At 39.5% G+C, this 27,067-nt stretch overlaps 3 protein-coding genes across 5 annotated transcripts; all 3 read right to left on the bottom strand.

Moving 5' to 3' along the window:
- Positions 1 to 130: 130 nt before the first annotated feature.
- Positions 131 to 3,769, bottom strand: LOC144630561 (uncharacterized). Of its 3 annotated transcripts, none has more exons than XM_078488935.1 (3): positions 3,546 to 3,769; positions 3,243 to 3,391; positions 131 to 1,260 (listed from the first exon to the last, which is right to left on the bottom strand). In XM_078488935.1, the coding sequence occupies exons 2-3, from the start codon at positions 3,303 to 3,305 to the stop codon at positions 667 to 669; spliced, it is 657 nt and encodes a 218-aa protein (XP_078345061.1). In that variant the 5' UTR covers positions 3,306 to 3,391; positions 3,546 to 3,769; the 3' UTR covers positions 131 to 666. The 3 variants fall into 3 exon arrangements, with proteins under 3 accessions (XP_078345061.1, XP_078345068.1, XP_078345053.1); XM_078488942.1 differs by having other exon boundaries at positions 3,579 to 3,769; XM_078488927.1 differs by having other exon boundaries at positions 3,243 to 3,769.
- Positions 3,770 to 6,579: 2,810 nt separating this feature from the next.
- On the bottom strand, positions 6,580 to 11,296 carry LOC144630552 (neuromedin-U receptor 2-like). Its single transcript, XM_078488914.1, has 2 exons — positions 11,189 to 11,296; positions 6,580 to 9,110 (listed from the first exon to the last, which is right to left on the bottom strand). The coding sequence occupies exon 2, from the start codon at positions 8,975 to 8,977 to the stop codon at positions 7,871 to 7,873; it is 1,107 nt and encodes a 368-aa protein (XP_078345040.1). The 5' UTR covers positions 8,978 to 9,110; positions 11,189 to 11,296; the 3' UTR covers positions 6,580 to 7,870.
- Positions 11,297 to 13,607: 2,311 nt separating this feature from the next.
- LOC144647099 (uncharacterized) lies at positions 13,608 to 20,466 on the bottom strand. Its single transcript, XM_078506853.1, has 2 exons — positions 14,674 to 20,466; positions 13,608 to 13,780 (listed from the first exon to the last, which is right to left on the bottom strand). The coding sequence occupies exon 1, from the start codon at positions 20,464 to 20,466 to the stop codon at positions 14,854 to 14,856; it is 5,613 nt and encodes a 1,870-aa protein (XP_078362979.1). The 3' UTR covers positions 13,608 to 13,780; positions 14,674 to 14,853.
- Positions 20,467 to 27,067: the final 6,601 nt, after the last annotated feature.

Raw genomic sequence — 27,067 nt, 5'->3', positions numbered from 1 at the left:
AAGGAGACATGCCGGGGGTAACTCAGTTTCACGATCGACATCTGCATTTTCCCGGCTAGGGTGGGAGGAGGAGGGAGGGCGAATGAACTAAATGGAAGTCCAAAGTGCGAAGATCACTTCAACACGCAAATTTAACGCAGAATTAAAATATTTTTTGCATCCTATTCTCTCTAATTAATTACATTAAAACAAAGTTCAATATTTTTTCTTTCGATTATCATTCTACAGATGAAGCCGCTATAATCGTAACTCTACTTATATAACAGCTATTTTCTAAATTGCATGTTGCCGAATGTCGCACGCCATTCATTGTTCAAAACGTGGTTGTATAACCCATCTCAAACTGTCCTCATTTGTTTCTTAGGAAAGGCTCTTGTCTTTAGCCCGAATTTAAAACTGTTTATCTTTTGCATATAGACGGTTAAATTCGTCTTTTAAATCCCCTCCTTGTTCCTTGAACGAACATTGTCGAGCGTCGTACATATTATATCTGTTTGCCGATATTTCATATATTATTTTATAAATCCATCCGAAGATATTTTAAAGTCTCGAAAATCCGTCTGTGGCTGAGACTTGTGATAATAAGTGCTCGATTGGCCGATACCCAAACACTTAAAGTGCGGTCACAAAATGCTAAACCCGAAAGTTATATTGCAACAAAGTACATCAGAAAAACGCAGAAAGTTCTTCTTTCCATTCGGGCAATTCTGATTTACTCAGTTGATTTTTTCCATGAGTTCTTGTTGGAGTAGAGCTTCTTCGTACTTTTCCTTGACGATTTGAGTTAGGGTTGAGTCTTACATGAGACAACGAATCCAACAAACGCGCGTTTGCGTTGCGCAGGTTGTCGATTTCTAGCTTCTGTGAGTGCAGCTTTTTTTCCAGTTTGAGTTTTTCCTCCTTTTCAGGCTGTGATTTGAATGATTCCAGTTTCTTTCGGAGCGATTCGATCTGGCTGTTTTTGGTAGTTATTTCATTAGTTAAAGACTCAATCGTCGCGTCCCTTGCTTCTAAAAGCCTTTTTATTTCAGCTTGTTCTTTACGGAAATCGGCTTCCAGCAGAAGAAGTTTCGAAATAATGTCTTTCATTTCCTGGTCGTAATCTTTCTGTTGTTGTTCTAGCTCTTGTTCTCTTGCTTGTAAAGCGTAGGTCAAGTCTAGCGTTCGCGCTCGCTGTATCTTCAACTCTGTCCTGACTTGCAGCACTTCTTTATGGAGTCTTTTGACTTCCTCTTTTAAAATATTTACAGTAGTTTCAAGCTGAAATTGAGAAAACAAAGGAATCAGCACAAGTTTAGGTTCAGTAACTAAAGTTAAACTAAGGAGGGGAGGGGGCAGGGAGGACTGATGGGGAGGGATGTTGTTTGAGGTGAAAAGGGATGAAGTTATTGGTGCTAAAAATGGATCTAGACAGTTCTCTAAGGAAAGAAACCCCTCCGGCTGTAAGCTCTCTTTTCCCATAACACGGGAGCTCATTTGCAAGTCAATAAAGCTCATGAGATCGTAGGGAAGAGGGTAGCCTGGGAGCAAGCTCTCTTCCCCTCCGGCCCAACCCCTACTGTCCTGGTAGAAGAGCCTCTTTCTTGATCTCTTGCAGTAAGCACGAAACCATTCTTCACTCAAGTTTTATATTATAGTGGCGTTGCTATGAAACCTGATGAACTGAATGAACCTGAAAGATCTTTGACAAAACGAATTCGCTACTAAATCGACAACAACACGACCACATTTCCGACAATTACTCGAAAGACGAGAATGAAAAAAGACACGATATCCGACCAATCTCTCGACCCATGACCACAGGAAAAACCACTTCAATTCGTCACGTATTTTAGGTATTACAGTCAACTCTCGCCTTGCGGACACCCCGCATTGAGGACACTCACTATTAAGGACAAAATCCAGATCCCCGGAGAGAGAGGTCAGGGCCGTACCTAGTATTTTTTGTCTGCGGGGACAAGTTTCCCTGGCGGGGACAACTGGGGTCTTGCTAGTTTAGTTTTTTTTTTCTTGTTTTCTTCAGCTTTCTTAGTTTTTCAGTTTTCCTGGCGGGGGCAACTGCCCCCCCCCCCCCCCCCCCTGCTAGGTACGGCCCTGGAGGTTTGACTGGAAATGACTCTCGCTATAACGGACACTAAACGACGCCCCGAGCGTGTCCGCTATAAGAGAGTTGGCTGTAAAAGTATTTTATCAAAATTGCGTGACCACAAACAATTCGATATTGATTTAGCAATTTATAACACAAAGACAAAATTCCAAAGTATAAACTGACAATAACAATTTCGAGAAGGCGTCAATAAAGTACTGAAAGTAAATCCATACCCAGAAGCTCAGATTGTGAAGTAATATTTCAAAACAGTTCTGCGTGCTTTTATAAATACGTCCTCTCATGTGTAAAGAGGGGCGAGTGTCGGAGCACGATGCCGGACGCGCATGATGTACGATATACACTTTTCCGCGTACAAATATAAATGAATGCAGTGAAACAAAGGCATAATTTCTTTTACCGTACCAGTGAAATAACTAACAATAGTATCGATATAAACTTTAATTTGCATTTCGAACAGGTCTAAATGGACTAGAAATCGAACATTTATTAAATGGTGTACTTTGCTCTTGAGGACTGTTAAACATTTGTTTAGCATACTGTTTATAAGTTGTGATATTCGCGTCTGTTATCAATATATGGTCGTGTTTGCATGCTGATGGACTGGCAGGCTACCATAAAAACTCACATTCCATCGAGATCGATTTACAAACATGTTACAACAGAAATCCAGAATGCTAAAATTAAACTAGGCCCGCTTTCAACTCTGACAACTCTAAGGTTAATTGAATCAGTTTCTCTGTGGTTATAACTGCGGTAAATTACAATCTCACACCAGACAGTTACCTCAAGCGTTTGTTTAGATTGTAAATCAAATAACGACGACATTCGATCGCTGCCGTATGAAGGAAAAAAAAGTTGTGCTATAAAAGCATGCGAGGTTAAATTTCGCCATGAATACGTCCGATGACGTAATGTCGATTGAGTTTATATTTTTCCGCGGACTAAAACAAATCGAACGAAGAATTTTGCGTTTCGTTTTCGCCAGCAAATTTATATCATTCATTTAATGTGTTATTTGCGTACTCTTTAGCCCACAATGGCAAGACAGTTCCGTCAAAGGTCGACATTCCTACATATCATTGCGAGTGAACTTGAGTAATTTTTCTCCGGGTCTTTCGCGACCTAAACGTACCTGATGTCGGTTCAATTTTGGACTCTTGGAGCTCATATCGGTGCGTTTTCCAGCGATTTCCATTCAAGGATTAAACTCTTGAGGTCGAGAACAACTTTCTTTGTCTCCTACGCGTCGAGGAAGCTCTTACATTGACCCTTCTTGAGTTTCTGCAAAGAAAATGCAAGCAATGTGTGAAAATCCGCATAAGCTGTAATCTGAACTAGTTGCGGTTAATTATTAACAAACATGATATGCCTTAGGGGATAAAGCCACTTCTGTTCACGCGCGCGGTATGGCCGAGCAAAGGGAAAATCAACAAACTTTTGAACAGGATTTTCCAGAGCGGTTTCCTTCAACGTTGGTGGGCCGCGTCTGCCTCGCTTAGTTCAAAGTCACAACACATATTCGTGTTTCATCGTCTAGAGCAGGATTGTATTGAAAGCTTCGCGAGACGTCAACAGAAAGGTAACCAACAACTTGAAATTAAGAGGCTATTTGTTAATTTAGGCGATTAAGGTACACAGTGCGAACAATTGGTTTGTTTTTCATTTGCATCACAATGGTGTGCTCCGTCACAGGAAGACACGGGATGCCCAAAGAAGATCAATAACGCAAAACAATTGTTCCTAACTCATTTATTTTCAGCGAGTCGAAAAGCCAACGACGACAAGGGGGGTCTGAACTTATTATATAGGAACACAAATCCCAGCGTTTCTTTACTCAAATTCTGCTGTTATTACTCGATTTCAGGAGTCTTGCAAAATTCGTTCTATATAACCGTAAGTGCCGTGGGAGTGCCAAAAAAGTTTATTTCCAGCACCCCCTTCCTCTCTATATAACAACCCCCTCCCCCATTAACCTTGTCCAGTAACATGCCCGGAAAACTACATTCAGAGAGAATCCGTCCGATATGTATACAGAACAGGGTAGCACTGGCAAGCACCATGAAAAAAGTTAACGCAATCAGTAGCTATAGGAAAAATTGATATTTTAAGCGCGAGATTCGCAAAGGGCACTCGCCAGCTTGCTCACTGTACGCTCGTTATATTACAGGAGTCACAAACGTGAGCGCAACCGGGCACTTGAGCCCGCGTTCAAGAGATTTCACAACCACATGCATCGCTAACTCGACAGATAAATTATAAATAGAGGCATCGTGTCGCCCTCCCTGGACGCTTGACTTTAGCACTTTGCTAGTCCTAACAATCTAGATTTGAACAGTTGAAATAGTGCTTAGGATGATAAAATATATTGAACAGAAAGGTGTAAAATGAAGACTGCAGCAAAGCGACCCCGGAAAGCGACATCTCAACATGTATCTGAAAGGTTTAGAACAGCTTCCTTCCCCCCCCCCCCCCTCCCCCCCCCCCCCCCACACACACACACACACACACACACACTCCCTCTCTTCCCCCAGCGTCCCCGTCATAGCCTTGTAGTGACCGTGTTACCACCGTGTGGCCGTGTAACCGTGGAGAGGTTAAGTTGAAAAGAACGCGCCACGACGGAAGACCACCGGTTTTTTTTCTTTTTTTATCTATGTAATTTCAGGCCGTCGGAGCCCCTGGAGTGCAACGACAAAACACTGTGTCGGCAAACCTTTTGGGCATTTGAAATAAACCGCAAAGAAAGACTGCGTTTAATCAAATATAACACACAAAAGAATGGATTTTGAATTCATGCCGATTCCTTGCAGGTCGCCGACGTCACAGTCCAATTCCTGCTTTGTGTAACAATCACTGAAGCGTGATACGATCACGCGTCACATGTTAACGTTGTGTAAACAACTAACAATATATGCATTTCTTTTCTCTTGGCTATGTTTAACAAATTATCCTTATACTTTTCATTTTTTGTTACACGTATTCCTACTGATAGCTAATCCATTTCTTTAATGGAACTTACAGCCATGTTGACCACGCATAAAATATAGCTGCACTCTAAAGCAAAAAGACATATTAACCAACTGTAGAATTTTTATACTTACTACGAGTGGCATAATTTCCAACATTCTATTCCCTTGCTCTAATTAATTAAAATAATAGAAAAGCGTGCTTTTCTCTTTTTGTGTTAACTGAGAAATTTCTTGCGTACTTATCAAGAAAACGAAAACAGACTTGCTCTGCAAGCTCGCTTATCAAATGCGAAGTAAGTCCTGCTCGCTTTGAAGGTCAAACTTAAGAAAAAGAACTTCCGGTAACCCACAAAGCCTTGAATGACGCAGTTATTTATCAATAAGAGAGCAGACGCATAACTAACTGATATTAATTTGTAATCTGTTTTTGCTATGTCTACGTATATGAAGTAATTATGCAGCGTCCACAATTCAACGCAATTGTTCACTTTGGTTTGCAGACGTCAGATTTTCGTGAGCCTCATCATCAGCGAATCACACCTGTACTAAAAAACAAAGATTTGACTTACCTTTCTAGCTGTTTCAATTCCAAAGTTTCAGCTAAATATCTTAAAAGAAAGTTCAATGCCGCATTTAAACGGATGTTTAAACATCAAAAAATATCTCCTGACGCGAAAAGAAAGATTAACGATGATGACGTAAACCATCTAAAACCGGAAACCGTTGGAGACGCGACTGAACCAATATCATTACCATTAATCTTCCATTAACCATTAACATCCGAACACTTACTTCAAGAAACTGAAACACGTGCGCTTATCCGTTGGTTCAATCCCAAGCCCAAAATCTAATTTGTTTTCTTATTGATTGCCTGTATTTCTTTTGAAGCTACAGTAGTTCGGAGAATTTAAAGCTACTTCAAAAGAATATCTTTTAGTTTATTAGAGTTCAACCATAGACTAAACTGTTAGAACGACGTTGCGTTAATGGCGACGTGCAAGCATTCGCCCACTTCTCATCACAAGGTACTCCATTTACGTCTCACTAGAAGGTTTAGAGTGCATTCCTCGGCCATCGTGAATGTTCTGTCTTTTTTTTTCAACTTGTATCGTGCGTGTTTGCACACAAAGTGGACCTATTTTTTTTGTTAAGGCGACACTGTTACAAAGAACCCGTGATCTCAACTAAAGTTTGAGCCAGTAGCCTTGTTGTTTTAATCGGCATCGCTCTCGCGGCTGTTTAACTCCCTATTCACTGTATACACTTGCATGCAAGCCACTATAATCTTAGAAATCAATTTACAAGATAGATCTTTCGGGTTCAGTTATCGCTTCCTCAAATAGCTTACATAAACAACTCATTATGGTAAAAAAAATGTTGCATATACAACCTGTTGAACCTCGGAGTTCTAGCATTCTGATTGGCTTGTAGTGTAAACGAGAATAAAGGAAAACAATAGACACGTTAAAAAAAAAAAGAGAAAGAAACCATAATTCCACATTAACAGGTTTACAATTCGCTGAACATTAAGCTGAAAGGTGATAAAACTCTCAGATCAGAAGTAGCTTCTAAAGGAATATGTGATATGACCACTGGTCTGTGATTACAGCTGGCTCGTATTGGTCTCGGCCGTTTTGTACGTTCGTTCTCGTTCGCTAAAGCAGTCGAAAGGGAGAGGCGGCTGCATTCGCAGGAGAAGACAGAGCTGGCCTTCCAATATAAAAATAACGAGAAAAAGAGAATATTAGGGCATTTATGTTTAATGATTAATTAATATTTTTCTTGTTTGTGAATGAACAGGCTCTGATGGGGGTGGGGCGGGGGCTCCCAATGTAAAAGTGACCGGAGTGAGTTAATTCAAAGGTGGTGGCTTGGCAACGCTAAAGCTGTTAAAAATATTCTCCAAGTTTCTCCAGAACTTCTCCAAGTCTAGCACAAAATTAAGAAATGACCCTTGCAGTCGTGTTTGCAATTAAACAAATTTCTTCACTTTAGACTTATTATCCACAGTTGTCATATATAATTCACTCATATATAGGTATTTAGTTCGTTTATCAATTAAGGGTTCGCCGTACAAAGAAGTATGACCCATGGGTACTGGGTCGCAAGCCCTTATTAAAGATCCTTGATAACTTTTATAGTCGCAAAACTGGCGCCACGGTTTTAATTAATCAATTTTTCACCTTTTTTGCGGTCGATATCAAAGTACAGGATGAAAGCTTTATTGCATTTAAATTAAACAGTTTGATAAGGTATATCATGATAAATTTTATTGGTGATTTATCATCTTAACAAAACCGCGACTAAATGGTTATTAAATTCAGGCCACATTTCAACTGTGAGAGCAGACATGCCATGGTTACCTTATATAATCTCTAAAATATGATAATCATCATTCTGTACAATGTAGGTATTACCCACCTGTTTAATAAATTGAAAATGGCAATGTGATAAAACTTAAAAGGCTAAAACGTTTCGCCAACAGAGGGCTATAGATTATGGCTAATTTATTTTTTTCAGACTTTTGACCATTTTTGTTTTGTACTCCCCTGTCACATAAAAAGATTAGTACAAATAAGCCAATGTTTCTAGTTTTTATATCTTTTCCACTTAATCTAGATCTTGGTTTAAAATATATACATATGCAATGTTGTACTAATCTATAATTTGTGATCTTTATTATTTACTAATCTATAATTTGTACCTAGAAGGTTTTAAAAGTATTCCGTCTCCGACTTTATTTCCATCTAAATTTTGCTCAAATGTAGACTTTATGGCTGACTTTTTAAATCTAGAGTTTTGTTTCGTATTGATCACCGATCAGTGATTCATTGGTGCCTGCAGATCTTTTTCCCTTCCCGAATGTAGAATCGCGTTGTTTTTGCCCTCCGAGATGTCTTCGAAAGCAGCGGGGTAGCATCGATTTGGCCTCCGTGCGAAATTCTTTGCTGACTATGCAGTAAACAAGCGGATCAGCGGCAGAATTCGTGAAGGTTGATATGAAGATCGCCAAAAGAAGAAGATTCAGGTAGTTCTGATAAAATAATTTGTCCCAATATGCTGCGGCAAGGTTGAACATATTTAAAGGAAGCATTGTCAAAGCGAACAAGATTACCAGTGGTTTGAGGATCCGTTGTGTTCTCTTGGTTTGCTGTAATATGGCTCTGGCGTTCACCATCGATGATGGCTCCCTCACGGCTTGTGCGTGGTTTGCAGTTTCTTCTTGAAACAATCTTGACCGCTCAGACACTCTTTTACCGATCCTTTGGTAGCAGAAGGCAATAATGCTTAGTGGCAGGACGTACTGTAGCATGGCGTTGAGTGTGACGAAGCCACGGTAAAAGGTTATGGAAAACGTCGGATAGCATCTTCGCGACTTTGAATCGTACGCGCGATAAATGTACACCGGTAGGGATGTTGTAGCGAAGGAAATCACCCAAATTGTGATTATAATTACCCGAGATCGTTTTAACGACCGTCTTCCTCCAATCCGTATTTTTTTCCAGGCGATGTTTGCGTAGCGTTCAACTGCAATCGTGGTGATCGACCATATTGACGCGCAATAGAACATTTCGGAGCAGGGTGTGATGTACAAGCAGAGCGCCTTCCCGAGAACCCATTCGAATGGAAATTGAATTCTCAAGACACCCACGGGAAGAATAAACAATAAAACGCCCAAATCTGCAAATGCTAAGCTTAGAAGATATTGGTTCATTGCCGATAGTACTTGCGGTCTTCTAATGATGGTGGCGCAAACGATTACATTTCCAACTACACCCAAAAGGCCGATGGTTATTGGAAGGCCGATTTCGAAGATTGTGAAACCAATTGGAAGCTTCAAGTAAAGCTCGCCTGCTATCGGGCTGACTTTTGTATGGAGAGAGGTATTATTTGCCATTTCACCTTGTTGAATGTCGTAAAAGAAGGTTTTTTTTACCTCGGCCAGGTGAAGGAGAAACCAATTACAGTCAGCACTTTGAGGGAGATCTCCTTGTGGCCTAGCCTACAACCGACTTCAACTTGATCGTGATCTAGACGAATGGCAAATATAAAAATTGCATTCATAAATATTTATGTCAACAAAAAATATTGAAAATGGTAATTGATATCGTATTCGAATGATCACAATAAAGTTATGACGCATCTGATAATCGTTTTAATAAAACATTTTCATTTGAGGGCAAAAATATTTACGCGTAGGTCATTTCATTATTGCTCACCCTCGCATCAATTTTGGTGTTTAGTAGCTCAGAACTAAACATAAAAATGTTTATAAAGAAACGATCATGGTTTATTTTAAGCCTGGTAGAGAAATGAGAATATATAACTCTCATAAAAGCTAAAATGTCTTGAAGAGACTTGCATGGTTTCCGACGTTTTAGTTTTGATTACATTTACCTTCAATGCAAAACACGTATTGAAAAACCAATGACAATTCCGTAAGAGGCTGAGATGTGTACAAACCAATAATATAAAGCAGCACGATATAATGTAATGAATAGATTCTGCCTTAATTTTTTTTTTTTTTTTATTTTTTTTTTTGTTAAAAATAAAAAACCCCCTTTTTTTAAATTTATTCCCTAAAAAAAAAATTAAAATTGTATTCTATTTCAGGGCAATGACCTTATGTTACGCGCTTTGACTCTTTAAAGTGTTAAAAACATTCTAGTAAGTGGTTTGAATTTATAGAAATTTGCTTTATTTTCTCCAATTTTAATTCCAACGTTTGAGTAGCATGCACTACCACACCCTTCAAATGAAGTGAAAGCTTGTCAGTGGTGAAATTTCCGATGTTTGTCTTAGGATATTACATGCTTTTATTTCGGATATCGACATTTGCCAGGAGAAAACATGATTCAATGTGTATTTTCGGAGTTTTAAACGTAATTGCGCGCTAATCAAAGGTGCTGTGGAAGGCACTCTGCATTACAAAATAATCTTCTTACAGAATGGAACCGAAAAATAACAGTTAACTAACCGGTAGATAAAGTAGAAAGAAATGATAAGCCATAAAGCCATAAAGAAACACGGATCGCCAAGATTACGCCTGATTATAAAGCGGATATTAAAACTAACAATTTAATCCTTTTTACGTTAAAAAAACTGGCTGGCGCCGGCCGTATGTTAGTAGACCTACATACGCTTAAATTTCATCACCTCATTTTCATATAAAGATATAAATCATTTGAATTGATCTTTTTGCGATCGATCGTCTTCTTGAAAGGGCTTACCGCTCATGTGAAAATGGCTGAAAAAAGCTTTTGTCTGTAAACACACCTGCTAGTAATGTTTACAATCGATAAAAACGAACGCAAAATACGCGTGACATAGCAAAATAGATCCATTTAAATAGTGATCCATTTCTCTTTCTTTTATGCCAACAGAAATGCCTACAGTAGCCAAATAACGTAGTATTAGACGTCAACTAGTAAGTGCTTCTACGTCAAAAGCAATTACTGCCTATGCCACAGGGACATACTAGGTTGATGTGCAATTGTACGCAATGAAGCTATGAAAATAAATAGCGACAACCTTATTATGTCGAGGTTTTCCCTATTTTCCTTGAGACCAGTCATTAAGTAAGTATTAAATACAAAGTGGAAGTGTTCAATGATAATATTTCCAAATTCACGCAAGATGAATTGTAAATTGGCTGAACAGGTTTGTATTCAAAGAAGAGGTAAAGCGGAAAAATATCTTTTGTCGAAATTTCACGAGAGAAGTCCACGAATTGCTGAAATGTCATCGGGAAAAATAAAATAAATGATAAACCGAATAGCTGCATCTTCAGCTCGTTTGAGCAAATGGAATGGAATAGAATCTTTCCCCGCTTAGTAAGTTGAAGGCGTAGTAAGCTAATCATTTTATGCCGAAAAAGCGTTGAGTCATTATTTAGGGAGCTAGTTGAATAAACTTCCTCTGTCGCGCGCCTCGAGAAATGAGGGTAGGATTTTCCAGATTCGTTTTCAGTTTACTCTATGCATGTTATAAAAGAAATGTTAAATGTCACGGCTGCGTATCCATCGAGTTATGGGTACACTTGGGAGGTTTGCTAAGGACTCGGCAAGCTACATTTGCTCTCCGCGGCCGCGCCTTGAGCAACCCTTACCTGCTTTAATACACTTCTCTCGTGCTCTCTAAAATAATTCCCGCGAGCATCCATAGCTCGATGGATGCGGTAAACTGCCCGTTTATAATTCCTCTGTTTGACAGACCGATTACTAAAACTTTCGTGGTTTTCTGAAAATGGGCAATCCGTAAATTTTACTGTTGTCTTTCGACCTTTACCTCTGAAAAAGTTTATGTAAGAAGGTTTTCAGCCGTACCATAAATTATTGATTTTAAATCCCTTTGGACACGTCATGGTTACGGGGGTTTCATTTTAAACATACCCTTGTAGAAGTTTATGCGTCGTAAGTCGGTGGAAAAGCTCATAAATTATCTGAATATTTAGCATTGTACATTTTGTTTTAGGATTTTGAAAGAAAAAGAAAACTCGCCAAGCAGATTGCATGTTCTTATTTGTTGATAAACGAATTTAATCAGTATTTCGTTCAGTTGTTTGTGGTCGGTAAAGGTCAAGCAGAGTACTTTTTATATTGTTTTCTTTTTAAAAAGTTGAGGAACAGTTCAAACAGGAATATAATGCGCTTTTATGATATTTTTCTAAGCTAAATGACTTGCGAGATTAAATGGCACAGAGAACAGCATACCATACAGTCAACAGCCTGGGGCGGGGAAGCTCCTCGAAAATTCAGTGGGTGGTGCAGTGTGCACGCTCTCCAAAAACCTCCCTTACTCTATTTCAGACCAAAATCTTGCGATTTCGATCCCTATTTCATACCTGACCGAAACATTAATACCCTATTTAAGACCCAGAAACTGCCCTTTACTTTGTGTTAACATTTGACTAGAGCTTCAAATTCCCGACGTTTTTTTAATCGAACTTCTTCAGGGATGAATACTAGCAGTCATTAAAGGTTTCCTCAGTCCAAAAATTATACCTAATATTAATTGCTGACTAGAGTGTACAAGCTATACAGGCATATTTCAGATTAAAATTGTCAAAATCTTACCCTATTTAGCCCAAACACTTGAAATCGAAACTCTTTGGCGTCGCACAAACTTATATAGCTTTTAAAAGGATAAACGTCGCGCCCATGAGTCTACAGTGCGAATAATGCATAATTAATAGTTTACACTGAAATGCATTTTACAAGACAGGAAACTGAAACATCAATCCGGGCTGAAATATCTGATCACTTGTTTTTGCAGATTTTTTAAAAGTGTGCAATTAAAGTATACACTAATTATGAAAACTCTTTTAATGATCTGGTCTCCGTCGGGGTTGTAAATTTAAATTCATTTAAAGACAAATGTTTGACTTTTAATTGATGGAATTTTAAATTTTACCCCAAGTTCATCGTCACAAATTTTCATTTAGTTGGCGCCTTGATTCTGCTAATTTGCTATTCTTCAGCTGGAAACTCGGACATTTTTTGACAAGATAAAAAAGTAACTCAACTACACGAAAAAGACTGAAAAATTTTAGCAATCACAAATTATTTCCACAGTTGGCGATTTTATTGACGGAAGAATTAACTAGCTAGTCTCATCCTTAATTTTGACATTATTAAATCAGTCAGATAATAGATTTGGCGCCGATGGGTGTTTCTTTATTGCTTTTTTCAGCATCGCCCAGCTCGATCTAGACAATTCGTTGAAGAGCTTTTTACTGGAGTAAAAATGAGGTGTTTTGAAAATAAATACCTTACCTGTACAAGCCAGCGTGCATGCATTTTGCGAACACATAAAAAAGCTGTCACTCCGAAAAATTGTTTCATGCGTTAGCCCACTGTTGATCAAAGATGTAATAGACAGAATTTAACAGAAACCATCAAATCAGCAGGCTATTTAGTTAGAAAAAAACAAGGCAGCAAGAAAAACAACAACCTGAATGGAAAAACTGAATGGACACAAAAAAAAATGAGTTTTTAGTGAAAAAGAAACATCTAGCTAAGGAATTAATTAACAACGGTTGAGGCAAAAGCCTTGAAAACTGTTTTCCACGGTAAATTAAACATGGGCTTTGCTTATCCTCCAAAATATCAGTTTGTTCACTTTTTGTAACAGAGATTAGCATTACTTCTCTGGCTACGTACTTTTAACTTTAAACATTGATAGGACTTAATTCATCCTTCTGGTCCATACATTTGTTTACTATTTCTGAATAATATTTCATGCTCTGTAAGTTAATGTTGAGGAAACTGGACCGAAACGAAAAGAGCTTTCCGTTTATCAGACCATGTGTCGCTTACGAATTATTTTCGTCTATTTTCTATTTCTTAAAACATTGATTAATTTTCTTCTTCTCTTCGGTAGAGATTTATTTAAATCTGGTCATGCATTATTTCTTTGGATGCCTTTATTTGTTCAACTTTCTAGCAAAGGGGCCTAAAAATGCTTGAATTTACTCAACACGATCGCGCTGTTTCGCGCATTGTTTTGAAGACGCACTGAATTCACGCTTGTTGCTCGATTAAACCATTTATTCCAACTGAAATTGAATCTTCAGAAACTTAATATACAAAACAATTTTAAAACCGGAAAATCAGGTTGTCAATCCACAGGCATCAATCAAGTTGTGTCTGTACAAACAAAACCGCAAACGTGACTTGTGTTACATAACAAAAATAAAAATCTCGATGATTTGGTAAGTGCAGAATGCAATATGGAACAATTGAAAGTATGATGTTTTATATATGTTCGTGTTTATTTGCTTTATTTTACTTTCGGAAAAACTGTTCACAGGCTACTTGTATTCTTTCCCAGGTGTTCCTTACGCTAATCTTTGCAAACGTAACACGACACTTTTGTTCGTTTATAACAAAATACTTTTGTCTTCCTTGAAAATGCGATAACATGAAACTTTTGTTTTTTGTTTGTTTTACGGCGGCATCGATGACATTTGTTTAATTTAATTAAGTTACGGTTTAGACTGCACGAAAGACGATTCTCAAAAACTAAAGAAACAAATCTAATCAAAAAACATATTTTTCGACAGGTTTTTTAAAACGCAGTACAGCTAGGATATTTGTTTCCTGGTTATCAGGTGTTCACGCCGAAAATCCCGGTGCAAGTTTTTGCATACCTAATTACGAAAGCGCTGTGAAAATCTCAAAATCTAATTTAATTAATTTGCGGTTTTTACTTGGCGCCAAGAAGTCTGCAGGAAGCCTACCGCAAACACGTAATACAAGCGATGTTCATGATAGTTCCAGAAAACAACGTAGACTAATCTGCGCATGCGTTTGGTGTAAATTACGTTGAGTAGTACCACAAGGAGAGCAAAGGGTTTTCTGAAACAAATATATACGTTTGAGATCTTCATATGAAAGTAACGTAGATGTGCTCCAGGTTTTACCTAGGGGTACGGTCAGGTGCTCCCCACCCCCACCCCCTCCACAAGGAATAATTAATTAATTGATATTAATTAATTAATTGGTGATTAAAAGTTTACACTGTAGCGCTTTAGGGGTTTAGCGGACGACAGCCCCACCAAACCATCACAATAGTGCATTCTGCACTAAAAACGTGACTGTCCGCAACACTCCCCCTAGTTGCTCACCTCAGTGTGAGTCAACTACATTCGTTTTGAAAACTAAGACTGTATCTGTCATCGCAATGTTCGATGTTTATAAAATGTTCGCGTTATTTACAAGCATAAAAAAATGTATATCTGTACACAGTAACATTTAAGCTTCTCAGTTCAGTTCAAGATTTCACCTCGAGCGGAACCACATGTTGAATGGGTCGTCGTAATCGTTGAATTGAACTGCTATTTGTGCCCGTAACTTTAACTGAAACTGCTCGCACTTTTCCATCTCGGCCAGGGTGCAATTCCTCTACTTTCGCCAGCTTCCAGAAACTTCGACGAACGCTGTCATTTTTGAGAATAACAATGTCCCCAACTTTGACTCCTGTAGCGCTATTGTCTCCATTTAGCCGTGCGTTCTTGATAGCATGTTCTCTTAAACTCGTTAAATATTCATTTCTCCATTGGCGAGTGAATTGTCCCAGCAAATGTCTATGATGTTTAAGTCTCTTTGTCAGAGAATCGTAGGTACTGGTGATTTCGTAGTGTTGACTATTCGGGGTTGTTGTAACTCTTCGACCATAAATCAAATCCGATGGCGTTAAGGGATATGAGATGGAATCCTCGTCGTCGTACACATACGTCAACGGTCTTGCGTTGATCAGCCCTTCTATTTCAGTTAACAGCGTACTCAGCTCATCGTAGGTGAGGGTAGACCTTCCAATGGTCTTTTGAATAGGAGACTTTACGCTGCGAACGAGCCTTTCCCAGTAGCCTCCCCACCACGGCGCCTTTTCCACGATAAAGTTCCATGTGATTTGATTATTGGTCAAATATCGCCAAACTTCCGGTGATCGTACTAATTTTCGAATGTCCTTGCTTGCGGACTTGAACGTTTTAGCGTTGTCAGATTGAAGATTAGCTGGAAGTCCCTTTCTGCTGGTGAATTTTCTGAAAGACAGAAGGAAATCTTGGACTCCAAGTCCGCGGGTCAACTCTAAGTGCACTGCACGCGTTGAAGCGCATGTAAATAAACATACGTAAACCTTGATACATTCAGCGTTATTGGCATTTTCCTTTACGTAGAATGGCCCAGCAAAGTCGAGTCCAACATTAGTAAAAGGTGGGTCGTCTGAGACTCGGGTGTTTGGAAGGTCAGCGAACGGTGGTGGTTTGCATGGAGCTGCATCGAAACGTCGGCAGACGACGCAGTGACGAATGATTTTCTTAACTGTCTCCCGACCGCGTAGAATCCAGAACCGTTCTCGTAGGGTTGTAAGCGTGTCTCTTATCCCAGAATGCTTGACTAAATCGTGAATGTGTTTTACCGTGAGATTGGTGAAGGCATGCTTGGATGGTAAAAGTATCGGAGTTTTTGTAGAAACCGATAGAGGAGCATTTGTGATCCGTCCCTTGCACTTGATAATTCCATCGTCGTCGAGAAACAGTCCAAACTGTGAAACACGTGTAGGTGGCGTTAATTTCGGATCCTTTCGCGTTAAGAAAGCAAGTTCATCAGCAAATGACGAAGCTTGAACCGATTGTAACCACAGATTCTCGGCGTTCTTCAATTCGGCGGTTGTTAAATCTTCGAACTCTCCTTTCCGGTTTTCAAGTGTTCGGTTCTTGAGTTTGTTGATGAACTTGATTACATATGCGGTTACTCGAAATAATTTCGTTACGTTGCTGAACCGCCCAATGTCGATTATCTGGTCAACCTTCGGGTTGAGTTTATCGCAGACAGTGGTTACAAGGGAATGCGTTACATCTGGTACGTTTTTGACTGCTTCCTGTAAAATTTCTTCATTCAATGGTTCCGTCTGAGAGCTTTCAGGCCATTCAGTCTCGGGTCGATAAAGAAAACTCGGACCGTTCCACCATGTATTGCTGTCAGAAAGTTCTTTCGCCGATAGTCCTCGTGAGGGTAGATCGGCAGGATTTAATTCTCCTGGACAGTGCCTCCATAAATCTTTGGGAGTTAAACGTCGAATTTCTTCTACTCTTTGAGCGATGTACTGCTTCCATACTCTTTCATTTTTGATCCAGCAAAGAGCGGTTGTAGAATCACTCCAGAGAACGGTAGGGTATTCAGCTCCAACAGACTTTAACTTGTTAACAAGACGGGCCAAAATTAATGCTCCTAGTAACTCCAATCGAGGAATTGTCTGCCTTTTGATAGGAGAAACTCTCGATTTTGAAGCGACCAATTTAATTTCGACTCGACCATCGCTGTACGTGTTTCGAATGTAAACCACCGCGGCGTAGGCGCGTTCTGAAGCATCACTGAAGCCATGTATCTGAATGGTTACAGGTTGTCGAGAGAAATAGCAGCGAGGAATACGATAGCTGTCAATAAACTTCAGATCTTGGAGAAACGATTTCCATCGGTTAAGCAAAGTTCCTTGTAATTCGTCGTCCCAATTTGTTTTGTTGATACAAAGTTCTTGAAACAAGATCTTCATATCTATTGTCAGAGGCGTCAAAAAGCCCATGGGGTCGAAGATCTTGGCCGTAACCTTGAGAACAGATCGCTTGGTGAGAGGAAGTGAACTCGCAAATGAGCAAAGGTCGGAAAAACTGAAGAACATTTCGTCAGTGAGAGTGTTCCAGTTCATTCCTAGAATTTTAATCACTGTATCCTCGTTGTCAGAAGTCGTTGAGTCACAACCAACACTCGATTTAGCGAATGATTCGTCATCTTCTTTGTTGACATTCATGACTTCCTGTTGTGTGTTTGTTGATCCTGGTGAACTTTCAAATTTCGCAATTTCCATTTGTAATTTTCTCGAATTGGATCGCCACTTTCTGAGATTGAATCCTCCACTTGACATAACTTTCTTGCATCTCTTGTAAACAGCGAGACCTCTTTCCTCGTCTGACTCCCCCGTTAACAGGTCGTCCACGTACAGAGATTGTTCCAATAATTCAGCAATTTCGGGGTCACTTTGTTTGTTGAGCTGCAAGTGATGCAAGATTGTCGCACCCAAAATAGCAGGCGAGGGGCGTAACCCAAACACCAGCCGTGTGAACTTGTATTGTACAATCTGCGACTTATCGGAAGTTGGGTTTCCAAACCATAAAAATCGAAGAAAGTCTCGATGATCCTCTTGAATTCCCACCATAAGGAAGGCCTTTTCAATGTCAGCTGTGATACCGACAGGGTTTTTCCGAAAGTTCGCTAGCATATTGAAAACATGTGGAATGTGATTTGGCCCAGTTTCAAGGCAATCGTTGAGTGACTTCTCTTGTTTACCAGATTTCGCAGATCCATCGTACACAATTCGAACCTTCGTAGTTTCACGATCCTTTCTTACGACTGCATGATGAGGCAAATAATGACTTTGCGCAGCGTTTTTCTCGTTTGAATCTTCGTTCGGCACTTTCTCGATTATCCCCTTGGATAACTGGTCTTGAATGATTTTGTCATATTCTGCTAATAACTCCGGGTCTTTGCGCAGCTTGTGATGTAAAGATCTTAGTCGAGATTCGCACAACAGATAGTTGTCGGAGGATAGCGGCAAACAATCTTCTTTCCACGGTAATTTGACTTCGTATCGGTCTCCGCTCCATGCAACATCGATTTTGAATGATTCGTCGGTTTCGGTTTCAGGTTGAGCCAAATCCTTAATGCCAATTGCTTCAGTCTCCCAAAAGTCCTTTAGAGTGTTCGTGAGAACGTCGTCTTCGTTTCGGGCAAATAGAGCGTCATGGCCTTCGATTATTAAATTTGAATGCGAAACATAACTTCGATCGAGTGTTCCATTGACTGGACCGGACAGCAGCCAACCGAGCTTGCTTTTTACAGCAATAGGACCTTCGTCTCCTCGTCTTGTCTCCCCCGTTACAAAATCCCAGTAATAATCGCAGCCGATCAGCATATCAATCGAACCTTCGGCATCATACGGCTCATCCGCTAGCTCCAATCCATCCAAATGTGGGTAGTTTACTGAGACCTTGCCAGGTAGAGGCGAACAAATAACGGGGAATGTCAGAGCAGAAATGTTAATGGCATCATCGCTTCCTGAAGACTTTCGTATTTGTAAATTCACCACATCGCAATTCTGCTTCTTGTACCTTGCTTCTCCAAATGTGTTAAGATTGAGCTTTTCCTTTTGTAGAGGCTTCAGTTGTAACCTTGATCGCAGATTATCTGTAATGTACGACCGCTGGCTGCCATTGTCGAATAATACACGGATTGTGGTCGATTTTGTTCCCTCGTCGTTTGTGGCGATCGCAGTGGCCGTTTGCAACAAAACACTTCCCTTGTTACTGGACGTCGAAGTTGTTAACTGAGTTGTTGGGGTTTCTGCATTAGCCGTGTTGACTCGTGTGGCGTTGCCATAATTTTGAACTTGTGTCTCCGGTTCGCTTTGAGGCGAATTTTCCTTGTGAGTTGGTGGCTGAAAATTCAGTTGTTCACCGGGTGATTGTGCTTGACAAATCGATTGATGATGCCTTCGCTTGCAATTTCTACAACTCTTGTCGCACTGATCAACTAAATGTCCCTTCTTCAAACACATAAAACACCTTTTGTCGCGTCTAAGAATGTCTCTTCTGGCGTTGATATCTGTTACCTTGTTGCAAGACGCTGAGAAATGTCTTTCAGTGCAGTAAACACATTTGGGAACAGTCGATTCTGGCTTTGAAGTGGCACCAAAAAAGGCTCCAGCTGTCGGCAACGGAGGTTTGGGGGGCGGTGGACGCTTAACTTGCTCGGTCGCGGCCTTTATCTTCTCGCTAATCTCTCTCGCTTCAATTTCACTTTGTATAAGATCAAGCAAGGACTCGATTTCCCAAACGTCTTGAGACGTATTTCTCGCCACTTGTACGCGAATTTCGGCAGGAAGTTTCGCCATAATGATTGGAATAAGCAAGCTGCCATACTGATCCGACTTGACTCCCAGAGCTTCAAGTCCCCTGATGTTTACGCTTATTTTGTCGTACAGAAAACGAAGTTGGCCTGGTTTATCCACCGTACAGATGTTCAGTTTAAGAAGCTCTTCCATATGAGCGGAAATAAGCTGCTGCGGTTTGCCGAATCTCTTTTTCAAGATGTCCACTGCTGACTCGTAGTTTTCCTCTGTTACTGGCAAACCTTCAATCGCGCGTGATGCACTACCTTCTAATAACGAAACAAGATAGCTAAACTTGTCGACGTTTGTCAACCCAGGATTAGAATGAACTGCACTTTCGAACGTGTCCCAGAAGGTGCGGAATTGTGTAACATCTCCTTTAAACCTACGAAGTGTCAGTTTTGGCAATTTTGTTCGAGCCACTTTCGGAGTTTCTGTTCCAGTTCCCGAGTTTTGCTGCTGTAGTGGTGGACTCGCTGAATACGATCCAGGTGGTGGAGGAGGAATGTAAACATCGTCCTTTCCTTGAGATCCTTGAGATCCTTGAGCGAGGTTAGAGGGTTCACTTGAACTAAGCGGGTTAATGGGCGTTGTTCCTTGTGAAATAGCTTCGATCGCATCCATTACGCGCATTTTTAAATCTTCAGCGTTTTCGATTTCCTCTTCGATATCCTCGACCTTGCATACCGCAATGATTTTCTCGTCGAATTGATGAATTAATTCTAATTTTTCCTTTAGAATCCTTTCGATTCGCGCCAATTGATTCCTTGCCTGTTGATCGAGTGGATTTTCACCATGTAATATTGTGTCGGCTTTTCCGATGAGCTTAGTAACAACTCCCTTGTTACCCGCACGCGTCGCTCGCAGTCTTGGAAGTGGATCCTCCTTTGGAAGTTGATCTTCATTCGGCTCAGTTTGATCCCCTTCTGTCGATGTCATGTTTTCCCCAATGTCGTGAATCAGTGCCCCACGTTGGGCGCCATGTTTTGAAGACGCACTGAATTCACGCTTGTTGCTCGATTAAACCATTTATTCCAACTGAAATTGAATCTTCAGAAACTTAATATACAAAACAATTTTAAAACCGGAAAATCAGGTTGTCAATCCACAGGCATCAATCAAGTTGTGTCTGTACAAACAAAACCGCAAACGTGACTTGTGTTACATAACAAAAATAAAAACGTGACTGTCCGCAACACGCATTATGTCAAGAATTGGTTTCATATTTAGTTGTAAAATTGTAAAATAATAATAATAATAATAATAATAATAATAATAATGATGATGATGATGATGATGATGATGATGATGATGATGTAAAGTTTTTGTGGGCGCATTTAAAAAAAAACTCAATGCGCTTATTGTTTCTTATAACAATAGCCCAAGTAATAAGAAGGTTATTGAACTAGCCTGTTCGGCCCATTAGTTTCTTAAGTTAATCCTTTCGCTGCTGAATTTTATCAAAACAAATAGCTCTTTTCCACCGTTAAATTGTTTTTTGGGCACTATGATGCTACATTCCCATAAACTTCGCCAGTAAAGCCTTTTTGTCTCGTGTTACGTCGCCGTGACGTAACACGAGATTATCCGAGGGGACTTGGTAGCTCAGGATAGTGCTTTGTGTAAGACCTCTCGTAAGGTAACGAAGTGATAAAGTAGCAAGGAAACAAGGTAAGAAATAGACATATTTACATAGATACATTTTGCTGATAAGATACATCGGGATGCTGTTCTTCGTATTGCGCGTTTTCTCTTGTCGAGTTTTAAACGTGCTTATTTACACGTGTGAGACATGGTGTAAATGTTTGGATTACTAAGGTATGTGAATAATGTAATATATTACATGAAGTATCATCTTTAGTAATACCGCCAAATCTGATAAGGAGATTTTATCTCACATATGTTGCTTAAATAGGTAGTTTTTTACATGGAAAATGAATTTATCTTTACGGTAGGTTTGTGTTTTGATATTATATTTGCGGTGGGTATTGTTAAAGTATGCGGCTGGCTGAAAAGCTGTTGTTAAATTTCTGTTTGCGTTACAAGAAAGCCATTTTGGTGCGTGTTAGGGTCGAGGGTTGTTGAGGTCAGAGCAGTTTTCAGATATGTCAAATGATGTGTCAAAAGGAGAATATTAAGTGAAGTTACCACGCAAACAAAAATATTGATGTGGTATCTCATCTTCGGCTTTGTTCGTTTCTTTAAACTTTATTCAGTAAAGAATAGGAAGGGCGTATTATGAATAGTGTAGAAACAGAATAAAAGGATTAAGGGAAGTGCGATTATCGTTATCTGAGAAACAGGAAATTAATTTGCTTTGCTTTGTTAATTGTATACGCTTTCCAGAACGTGATATGATATTTTGAAGTCACAAAGTCAAATTCATAATTCCTTTTTGTTTGTTTTTCTTAGGGCCGGGTCGCACTAAAAAATTTTTTGGAAGAATTTGTTTACTTTGCGGTGAAAATCTATCAACACGCGAGATTTTTAAGTGCGACCTCCACTTAAAAAAAAAAGCGAGCCGATTTTCCAAAATTTTGTCTTTAATAAAAAAGGAAGCCGTCTCCAGTGATAACAGAACCTGTCAGGGAAATGACATTGAAGGTCATGGTCGCACGCAATCACAAAGCGCGGGAACTTCGCTAGAACACTCGATCATGGATGGAGGTGGCTTTTTTCTCAGTTCAACACCATTTTATCCGGTTACTTTTTTGATCAGCAGCAGCAGCAGCAACAGCAGTTTGGCCCTTTTATGAATGAACTGCATTTGCAGTTAAACGTGGGTGAAGGCAGTCAAAGCAGGCCAGGGAGCGCATCGAGCGATATAACGAGCTCCCCGACGAGTCCCGTTGCTGTTGCAAGTACATCTACAGCATCTTCTCCCGAATCCGGACCGGCAAAGAGAACTTACGACAAATGGGTCCGACGATGATCAGAAAATGCTAATTCGTCTTTGGGCTGATAATTTCGATCGCCTGAAGAGCAGAGAAGCACGAAAGGTCTGGGATGAAATGAGGCGAGCACTGAACTCGAAATTTGGCACGAAGAGGACCAGGGATAAAGTATTTTAAGCGTCAAGCAATCAAATTCATTTCCGGTTGTCACTTGCGAAGCCGGACCAAGATATATTAAGTGATAATACACAATACATCTTGCAACAGTATCAACAAAATGCAAGTAATCAACGTTTTCACGGAACATATATCTTGTCCTTCCACGGCGTAAATTTCGAGAGTTTAAAGCGTATTTTACAAATAGACTTGAGCAAAAACAAACTAAACTAGCAAAACATGTGGCAAAGAAGTGTGAAACAAACAGGAAACCACGCAGCGCAGACTATAAATGCAATGACCTCTAGACATTTCCTTGGCCACAATCTCACGGCTCTATTTAATACATAATGCCTCCAGATAAAACAGATCCCCATTAGAAAGAAGTGAGAAGCAAATTACGTCGAAAAACCTTCTCAGGAAACTAATTTGCTTTGCTTTTCACCACTTCGGCTTTAGATTTCAAGTGTAGTGTCAGGTGACGTTCTTGCTAAACAAAGACTGAATGTTCGGGCAACATCTGTCGAAGATACTGTGTAGTGGGTAGTCGGGGGGTAGTGTACAATCGGGTCGAGGGTTGTTGGCGCCAGAGCACTTTTCAGATATGTCAAATGATGTGTCAAAAGGAGAATATTAAGTGAAGTTATCACGCAAACAGAAAAATTGAAGTGGTATCTCATTTTGCGTTTTGGTAGGTTGTTTAAACTTCATTCAGGCCATAATAGGAAAGCAGTATATTGAATACGCGGTAGATACAGAATAAAACCATTAAGGGAAGTGCGAATATAGGTTTCTGCGAAACGGGAAACAAATTTGTTTTGTTCAGTGTACTTATGTCTTACTAATTAGGTAGCTGTATCAACAAGTTGCGCTGGAAGTTCTAACTCAGAGACTCAAAGGACAGTACAGAATGCAATATGGTCAATCAATCGACAGCATGATAATAATTTTCCAGGGTAATTTCGCTTGAGAATAAGTCAAATGAGTTCACCTTTCAGTACAGTATTGAAGCAGCAAACGTGATATTTGTGCTTTTCGTACAAAGGTTTGTAACATGACACCTTTGTTTTTCTCTTAGACTGCTATGATGCGTTTAAATCTAATTAAATTAACGCCACGGATTCTACAAGAATCATATCGCATTCGTCCCCTTCAGCATTTAGAAAAAGACCTAAAAAATTACAAATTTTCAGAACAGCGCACGAGCAGAGCACAAACTATTAATTACAAAGCATAAAATGTCGAAAATGCGACTTTTCCCCCGAAATTGTCGCTAAAAATTGCGGCTTTTTCCCCGAAATTGTCGCTAAAGCATTTCGTGCACCAGATCATGCTCTCGCCACGGTCTGGTGAACACGTCACACGCTCACTCAAGCACGAAGCCGAGAAGCAAGTAGTGTGAAGATTTCTTCCAAGAAATGTCGGAACAGTCACGAAAGCATGTTCAAACACTAAAGCGGCAGAGGTTTTACAAAATAAAACGGAGGTTAGTTCAACCGATGGAGAACAAATCAAAGGAAAGAAACTGACGGATGTAACATGATATTGTTGTTTTTCTCGCAGATCGCTGTGATGCCTTTTAAGTCTAATTACATTAACGCCACGGATTCTACAGGAATTCAACCGCATTGAAAAGCACAAGCACACCACGTTAGGCTTTAATACAAAATTTCTAAACACGTCCCTGTTATTTTAATTTTCGATAGCTTGAATTTCACTTTGATATTGAAACAGCAAACGAGATACTGAGATATTTTCTGCAAACAAGGCGACATTGATTATAACACAGATATTATCAATTAATTATGAGATGCTAGATCACCTTTTCTAAGAAAACAGCGTTGCCATATCAAGAATTATTTCACATGAACTGCTATGACGCCTTAGTGTCTAATTCAATTAATTTGTGGTTTTAACTTGGGGCCACGGAGTCTACTCGAATCCTTCTGCAGAAGAAAAACTCAATGTTCGTGATGTAGACCGATCTGCGCATGCGTTTAGCACAAAGTATTTTTTTCCAGAAAGAATTGTACCACAAGGAGAGCATAGTGCTTTCTGAAACAAATATATACCTTGAGTTCTTCAATTGTAAGTATCGTAATGTACTCCCCGATTTACCAAGGGCACACGGTCAGGTGCTCTCCATCCCCTCCCCCCTTTACAGAAATAATTAATTAATTGATATTAATTAATTAATTGGTGATTAAAAGTTTACACCGCGTTAGCGGTTTAGTGGCTTAGTGGTTTAGGGGTTTAGCAAACGCCAACCCACCAAACCATCACAATAGTGCATTCTGCACTAAAAAGCGTATTGAGAATTAATAATTTAATCAAGGTTATTATATGTGAATCATTGCGAAGATTTTGTTGAGTTTTTGGAAGGACAGTTGGACAGGTTTGACTATTTGAGTAGAATGTGAAGAAAGGGCACATGGTGCGATGCTGGTATAGCACAAGCTGTTGCAAATGCTTGAAAATAAAATTTGAGAATTAATATTGTAGAATCCGGAGATGGTTTTTCTGAGCTTATATGATTGTTAGCAACGAGTGCTACTTTACTGATCTGTAACACGAGACAGCCCAACGGGCACTTTGATTTGTGGTTACGTCAGTAACCGTACTATGCTAGAGGGTCTGTTAGTAAGTCCGTAAGATTTTTCATGGGGATAACTGCTGACCGTCACGTTGTCAGAACTCTTCTTTAGTGGAAGAAGAAGTGCTGATCCCGAAACATATGGAAGATTAATTTTTTTTCGAAAGGGACTTAATACTCATTTAGTAAGAACCATATTTTTATTTTTTTTAGTCTTAAAAGTACCACGCAGTACGCGGATTTTTTTTCTTTTTACCACGTTGTCAGAACGTATACGACATTGCAGGCTCGTTTTCCCATGTCCTTTTATACTCACGCATGGTTGACCAAACAAATAAAATGGCGTTTGTTGTAGGCTCGTTCGAGGCAATGTTTTTTGTCCGTTAACGATTAAAAGACATTTTTTTGAAGTCTAGAATTGAAGGAAATGAATCTGGAGAATACTCAACGGCAGAAACAAGTGGACATCGAGGTCTTTAAGTCTTCGTTTCTGCGTCGTTTGCCAAGGAAGAAATTCGCAATTTGACATAGACGAAACTTTAATAACCCAAACTACGAACTTGAAATGGAGTTCTCAGGACTTGCACGCTCAGCTAAATGCAATAATTGCGCTAGACACTTAGAAAAAGAAAATAAGAAAAAAGAAAATATTACCCAGACAAAAAAAAAGGAAGGCGTGGATTTGAACCCGGACTCGCACGCATCAGAAGCAACTACTCTAACCGCTAGGCTATCAGTTCTCTCGAATCCATCACAGTTCAATTTTAAGTTGAATTGATGTTTCTCGTACAAATTAAAAGAGCTTTCAACCAACAGGCTTACTTGATTGAAGGTTAACCGAAATGAAGACCTGCAAAACGTATTTTTAACGTTTTTTTGACATATTTTCAATGTTTGTTACGTATTTTTTGTCCAACTCGCGAAAATAAAACACCAGTAAATACTGTCTCGTCAAAATTGCAAAATAAAGTACTCTCCAATAAACCTAAACATACAACTTCTCTCTCATCATTGTCGTTCTTATTTACTACAGAGACGTAACCACGTGTCCCCTTAGAGGGCTTTTGTTATACATTGAAGCTCGCTGCAGATTCTGATTGTTACTTTAGCAAATACGCCTTTCCGATTTTGTTCTTGCTCCTTTTCCTTTCCTTTTTTTGGGTCATTTTATTCTTGCTACCTTCTTCTCTTTACTGCGACATCCTTTTAACCAACTGCAAAGGTTTAGATCTTAATTAGTGGTAATGATACCTTGATCAATTGATCAATAGTGTATTGGCCTATTTTACCACCCATTTGCACCAAAAACTGATCATGTTTCAGTTGTTTTTAATTTCGATTAACTCTTACAGAAAGCAGTAGATATTCAAAATGGACGGTCTTGTGAAATGATCTATCCTATCTGTGTCAGTTGCTTGGACGGTCTTGTGAAATGATCTATCCTATCTGTGTCAGTTGCTTATCACAAAAATCTAATGGCACGCAAATTGATAATGTCACAAGTGGTTCAATGACTGTAGCACCTTATGCCGAAAAAAAAATCGGGTTACGCACCAAAAGGGGTTAATTCGGTAAAAGATTAAGACGGAATCCACAAGGAAGTCGAGTAATTTTTATTAAAGTTGGACAAAAATCAAGTACCAGAATAATTTAAATCCTATTGCGTTATTTCCTACCCTTAATAAAAGGTAAAGATGTAAGTAATTATCCGTGATAACACCAACAACAATTTCTTATCAGAGTCTGAGAAAATGAATTTCAAAGTTCACAAGGTATAGCCAAAATCTCACGTGTAGCCATTTTGGAAATTCGTTTTAAGCGATTCAGTGGAATTTAGCGGAACTTCGAAATTTGTTTTCGATGTTTGGTGTTGTTAGAAAAGATTTCTTTTGATAAG

The sequence above is a fragment of the Oculina patagonica genome, chromosome 1 (assembly GCF_052425735.1).
Source record: "Oculina patagonica isolate OP01 chromosome 1, crgOcupat, whole genome shotgun sequence".
In the NCBI taxonomy this organism is placed as follows: Eukaryota; Metazoa; Cnidaria; class Anthozoa; order Scleractinia; family Oculinidae; genus Oculina; species Oculina patagonica.
The sequence above is the reverse complement of the archived record's forward strand: the minus strand, read 5'-3'. Positions and strand labels throughout refer to the sequence as shown.